This window comes from Cynara cardunculus (genome assembly GCF_001531365.2).
Source record: "Cynara cardunculus var. scolymus isolate 2C chromosome LG 3, CcrdV1, whole genome shotgun sequence".
NCBI classification, from domain to species: Eukaryota; Viridiplantae; Streptophyta; class Magnoliopsida; order Asterales; family Asteraceae; genus Cynara; species Cynara cardunculus.
Window position 1 is genome coordinate 5,148,113 of NC_037530.1, and position 5,756 is coordinate 5,153,868.

General features: G+C 35.3%; 1 protein-coding gene across 1 annotated transcript; it reads left to right on the forward strand.

Moving 5' to 3' along the window:
• Positions 1-1,815: 1,815 nt before the first annotated feature.
• Positions 1,816-3,614, forward strand: LOC112509976 (probable (S)-N-methylcoclaurine 3'-hydroxylase isozyme 2). Its single transcript, XM_025115215.1, has 2 exons — positions 1,816-2,698; positions 2,921-3,614. Exons 1-2 carry the CDS (start codon positions 1,820-1,822, stop codon positions 3,527-3,529), a joined length of 1,488 nt encoding a protein of 495 aa, XP_024970983.1. The 5' UTR covers positions 1,816-1,819; the 3' UTR covers positions 3,530-3,614.
• Positions 3,615-5,756: the final 2,142 nt, after the last annotated feature.

Sequence of the window (5,756 nt, forward strand, 5' to 3'; positions counted from 1 at the left end):
TTAATTTGGTCAAAAAATGGTTGAATTTTTAAAAATTCATTAATGGCAACAGGGAATTTGATATGCATCGTTAGCAAACAGGATGATTGAAGTAAGAAAATGACAAAAGATCAACCATGGCTGCTGCTAAGTTACTTCACGCCACGGTGAGGAACTGAAGATGAAGATCTGGTATCCGATTAATTTGAAATGGGGTTATCATTTGTTAGTTGGGCTTTTCAAAACCCTGGTCTAAGGCCCATTTGTAATCGTTATTGATATTCATTTGTAAAATTTCATTCCCATTTAATTAATAAACAATTTTTCGGTGGTTGATTTTAATGTTACGTTTTATCATGTAATAAAGATTGGAAATATAACGACATTATCATCGTCAGCAAGACCTATTGGTTATCAGTCAAAATGTGTACGAAATAAGAAAAAGCTTAACGTTTTATGCATCAATTTTCATTGTTACATTAAATAGGAATTAAGACAAAATTCTTTTTAGTTCGGGTGTTGTGTAATTAACAAAAGCAATAATGCTCGATAGTTGAATCTAGATAAAACACACATAACCTAAGAATAATGAACTAAAGCTCTATATCGAGATTGTTAGTGGAAATATGATTGAGAGTGCAAGACGAACAACTAAGTAGTTTAAACAATAATCAACCCATATGGATGGAATATAAAGCATATGTTAAAAAGACACGGTTTTTATGGGGAAACCCGAAAATCGGAAAACCACAGTCATAGGACGCCAATAACTGATCGACGATCACTTTAATGATGATATATTTAGGAGATTACAACCATTACAATGGATAAATTAAAGGCGTCCTTGAAAACTTGTAGAACAATTAAGACCAGAAAAGAGAGAAGGTTTTCTTTCAAATCTGATTAAGAGAACGTATGTTGGGGCTTAGGGATGGACCTTTTGATTGTTTCTTAGTAACTAAACTAAAATCTTTTAATTTTGTGGTTGGCTAATAGTTGGGTGTTGGAGGGGGCCAATTGTCTACGCCCCTGCCCACATGCACCAAAAGGGGTTGCAGGCGACTTATGGGGCAGCATAGACTGCATGAAGAAAGTCGCTGGTATGCTAAGAGTCTTCTAACCAAGGCTGCATGGGTGAAGGTAGAGCCGCATGAGAACCCATAGGAGCTACGAGTGTGATTCACACCTACAAAGTTTGGATGACTTAAGCTGCACGAAAAGCCATCTCATCTGTCTACCTTAAAACTCTGGACGATTAAAGTCCCATGGCCCAGATTGAATCGAAGGCAAAATCATCAAAATGACCTTCTTATTCCTCATCTTTTTGGTTATTCATTATTCGTTTATTATTGACACAATCAGCTCCTGATATCACATGGTCACAACAAACCTTTTTTTAAGGATGTGTTTCATCCGCTTTTGATTCATCATCACATATATATATATATATATATATATATATATATATATAACCTTCATCCTCTTTTATCTTGTATCAAACAGAACCGATCTACCTATTCCCAATAATTAATTCTCGTAAAATTTTATACAATAAAAAAACCATCACGTGGGGGGTGTATAATATATACAATTGACAATTCAATAATGGAGGTGATATATTTTGTTACATAATAGGATATCTTATCTTGTATTAAAATTACGAAAAAACCAACCTTGAGATCGTAAAACCGTCACTAATAACGTTATTTTATTACAGTCACTGATACAGATTAGTTTTACTGATTATAATTAACTGTACACACTTCAGTAATAATTAATGAAAAGCTTATAACCCTATCTAGATCTACCAGCCAAGTGATTCACTCAACAACTAGCTCTGATGGAAATCGGTTTCTTATCTTCTATCTTTCTTATATTAACACCTCTCTTCTTATTCTTCATCGTTAAAAAGTATTCTAGATCTTCCAAGAACCTCCCACCTGGGCCACAGCCATGGCCGATCATCGGAAATATACTCCAAATAGGCAACAACCCTCACGTTTCCATCGCCATCTTTGCTCAACAGTACGGTCCGCTCATCTCCCTCCAGTTGGGTACACAACTTCTTGTGGTTGCGTCCTCTCCCGACGCAGCGTTAGGAATTCTCAAGACACACGACCGTCTTCTCTCTTCTCGCTCAATTCCCAACGCCTTTGATCATAGTTTCGCCCCCTTCTACCTCGTTTGGTCAGCAGATTGTGGCCAACACTGGAGATCACTAAGAACCCTTTGCCGAAACGAGATGTTCTCTGTTAAAGCCTTGCAAGACCAGTCTAGTATGAGACTGGAAAAGTTGGGTCAAATGTTGGGTTTCTTGCATGGTAAGAAAGGTCAAGTTGTGAACATTGGGGATGTTGTTTTTACAACAATATTCAACACATTGAGCAATGTCTTCTTCGCCAAAGATTTTCTTGATTTTGAAGATGAACATAGAACCGCGGGCGGCCTGAAAGAGAAACTTTTTACGCTACTCCAGGATGGTATGCGACCAAATATAAGCGATTTTTTCCCCATGTTTAAGAGATTCGATCTTCAAGGATTAAGGAAGGGAAACCTGAAAAATATTCGGGAGGTTTTTAGCTTTTGGGAGCACATAGTAGACGAAAGAAGAGCTCTACTTAATTCTTCTACGACGGTGATGGAAGAGGAAGAAAAATCTTTCTTAGACCGTTTACTTGAAAATGGATTCTCAAACGACCAAATCAATATATGTGCTATGGTAAGCGTTTTCTTATCCCTTTGATTCTTTCCGTAAATTCCTTTGGTTTGCGGTCGATTTAAGTTTATGATCGATGTTCTCTAGATATATTGATCAACTCCACTTGTTATTTCCCCTTTGCAAGATTGTAAAATTTGAACAAGTTTTGAAGAACTAGAAAAATTTTAATCTGAAAAGCCTTGAATATTTGAAATTTAAGATCGATGTTGTATTTAACTGTAGGAGTTATTCATAGGAGGTACAGATACTACAACATCGACTATTGAATGGGCCATGGCTGAGCTGTTGAAAAATAAAGAAGCCATGTCCAGAGTACAAGAAGAGTTGAAGTACAGTTGTAACGACTCCAAGATTATATCGGAATCTCAACTTTCCAAATTGTCTTATCTGAACGCTTGTATAAAAGAAACACTAAGGTTACATCCGCCAGTGCCTTTCCTGATTCCTCGTTGTGCTTTTGAGACTTGTGAGGTTATGAACTATACAATCCCTCAAGATACCCAAATATTTATTAACGTTTGGGCAATTGGCCGAGATCCAAAAGTTTGGGAAGCCCCTCTCTCGTTTAAACCAGAGAGATTTCTTGGCTTGAATTTGGATTTTAAAGGCCAAGACTTCGAGTTCATACCATTTGGTGCAGGGAGAAGGATGTGTCCTGGTTTACCCTCTGGTATCAAGAGTGTTCAATCTATATTAGCATCGTTAATTCACCAATTTGAATGGGTTCTTCCCGATGATGAAGATCCTGCAAAGCTCGACATGAAGGAAAAGTTCGGGGTGACACTGCAGAAGGAAAAAGCTCTTCAACTTATTTTCAAAGATTTAAATTAATCATTAGTTTAATTCACATGTAACGGTTACTCGTTTATCTACCATTTGTTTCGTAGGAACGGATAAAGTACGAATAAAAATGCTTCCGTTGCTTGTACTTCAAAAGTACCTTAAGTATATATGAGTCTCATGCCCAAGGTGCAATGTGGATTAGTTGCTTTGATTCCAAAATGCATCTTGGCCAGTTAACGATGGTATATGGCTCGGAAGAAGAACCACGAAGAGAACACCATCTCTGCTCACTCTTGTTCAACGAAGATGAACTGAAAGGCTTACAAGACATTGTCTGATTTATGAGTGGCATAAACGTTGACACTAGATGTTTGGACTTCCACCTGAATTCAATTCAGTTGGAGTACGTCATAGACCATCAAGCCATCTCTTTGTACCTTGTACAAACACAAAGCCAAATTAAAGACTTGTGTTAGTCTAGTCGCTCATAAGCTACAACCACATTACCCCGATCATAGGAAATGCGCTATGTTGTAATATCGTCAAACGGAATTCGGGATTTGCGAATTGCAAAACTTCTTTTTTCGGTTTCCGTTTTATAAACATTTACACTTCCAATTAATTATGTTTTCTAAATTAGTAACTTTTATATTCGAAATGGACCCAATTAATTCACAACATAGAATTGCAATAGATATGAAATTGATATTTACTATTCTTATATTTTTTTAACATGATATTTACATATTTTACCAAGTTTTCAATTAAGTAACGTTATTTTTATTGTTATATGTTGCTTGGAATTCAAAAGAAGAGGGGCGGGCCTATTATGGATCAATTGGCACCGGACAATCATCTAATCACAACTGGAAAAAAAAAAGAATCTTTAAAATGCATCCGCTTAATTTTAAAAACAAATTCATAATACCTGTTTGGTCAATTTTCGTTTACAACCTTAGTGTTTATTTTAATTAATTTGGTTGGTTAATTTTAATTTGTAAAATATTTAATTTTATATTTAAACGTAATGAAACAAAATTGAAAACCTAGACAAGTTGGTAAATAATCATCAAAATCAAATCCTAAGAATTTAGTTTTTTTTAAATGGACTTTATACAAAGATAAACCTTCCATGTGAAATTGGGCTATTTCAGGAATGGGCCTTGTAAAGTGGCTAAAAGTGAAACCATTTGTAAAATGACTATTTCAGTAAATTTCCCTCGCTGCATCATTGCTTCGATTTCCAAATGAAAAATGGAGATTGTAACGCTTCTTGTTCCAAGGATCATAACAAAATCTATCAAGAATGGTTCAACTATGTTGATTAGGTTGTAATTTCATTTCATTTTATTTTATGCTCAAATCTATACCAATGGTTGATTAACCTTCTGGATCCTCTGAAATTGATCGTTTTACACTCATTTACATATTGTATTTGTGTGTTTGCTTATGTCTATGGAACAGGTTCAACTATGGCGACTGTAACAGGTCTCATCACTTCTTGTTCTAAGGATCATCAAAAATATATCAAGAATGGTTCAGCTATGTCGATTCAGGTTTTAATTTCATTTCATTATGTGTGCATATCTATACCAATGGTTGATTAAATTCCTGGATCCTCTGAATTTGATCGTTTTACACTCATTTTCATATTGTAATTGTGTGTTTGCTTATCTCCATGGAACAGGTTCAACTATGGCGAGTGTTACAGGTTCCATCGCTTCTTGTTCTAGGGATCATCAAAAAAATATATTAAGAATGGTCCAACTATGTTGATTCAGGTCGTAGTTTCATTATGTGTGCATATCTATATATACCAATGGTTAATTAAATTCCTGGATCCTCTAAATTTTGACCGCTTGACACTCATTTTCATATTGTATCTTTTTTGTTTGCTTATCTTGACGTGTGTAAATTAAGTATATGCATAGTGTTTTTATCTTGACGTGTGTAAATTAAGTATATGCGTAGTGTTTAATTTGTGCATTCAGTAGGGGTTTTTAAAAAACGTTGGACCGCTCAAATCGGTTGAAATTTCTACTGAATTTTGTGTGTGATTTGATCACAAACCAGACTGTGAATACCCCTAGTTTCACGTTGAAATTTCTATTAAATATTGTGTGTATGATTTACGCACACTTGGATTTAACAAGTATATGATTTTATTGGATATAGTTTGGTTGCATACTTACCTTTATGCGTTTATATATGTAGATGGGGATGGTCAGATAACAGGCGATGAAGCAAAGAAGTTCTCTGCTATGTTGAATATTGA

Coding starts and splice junctions, on each gene's coding strand:
- LOC112509976 (XM_025115215.1), top strand. CDS start 1,820: ATGGAAATCGGTTTCTTATCTTCTATCTTTCTTATATTAACACCTCTC. Junction 2,699..2,920: donor AAATCAATATATGTGCTATG/GTAAGCGTTTTC, acceptor ATTTAACTGTAG/GAGTTATTCATAGGAGGTAC.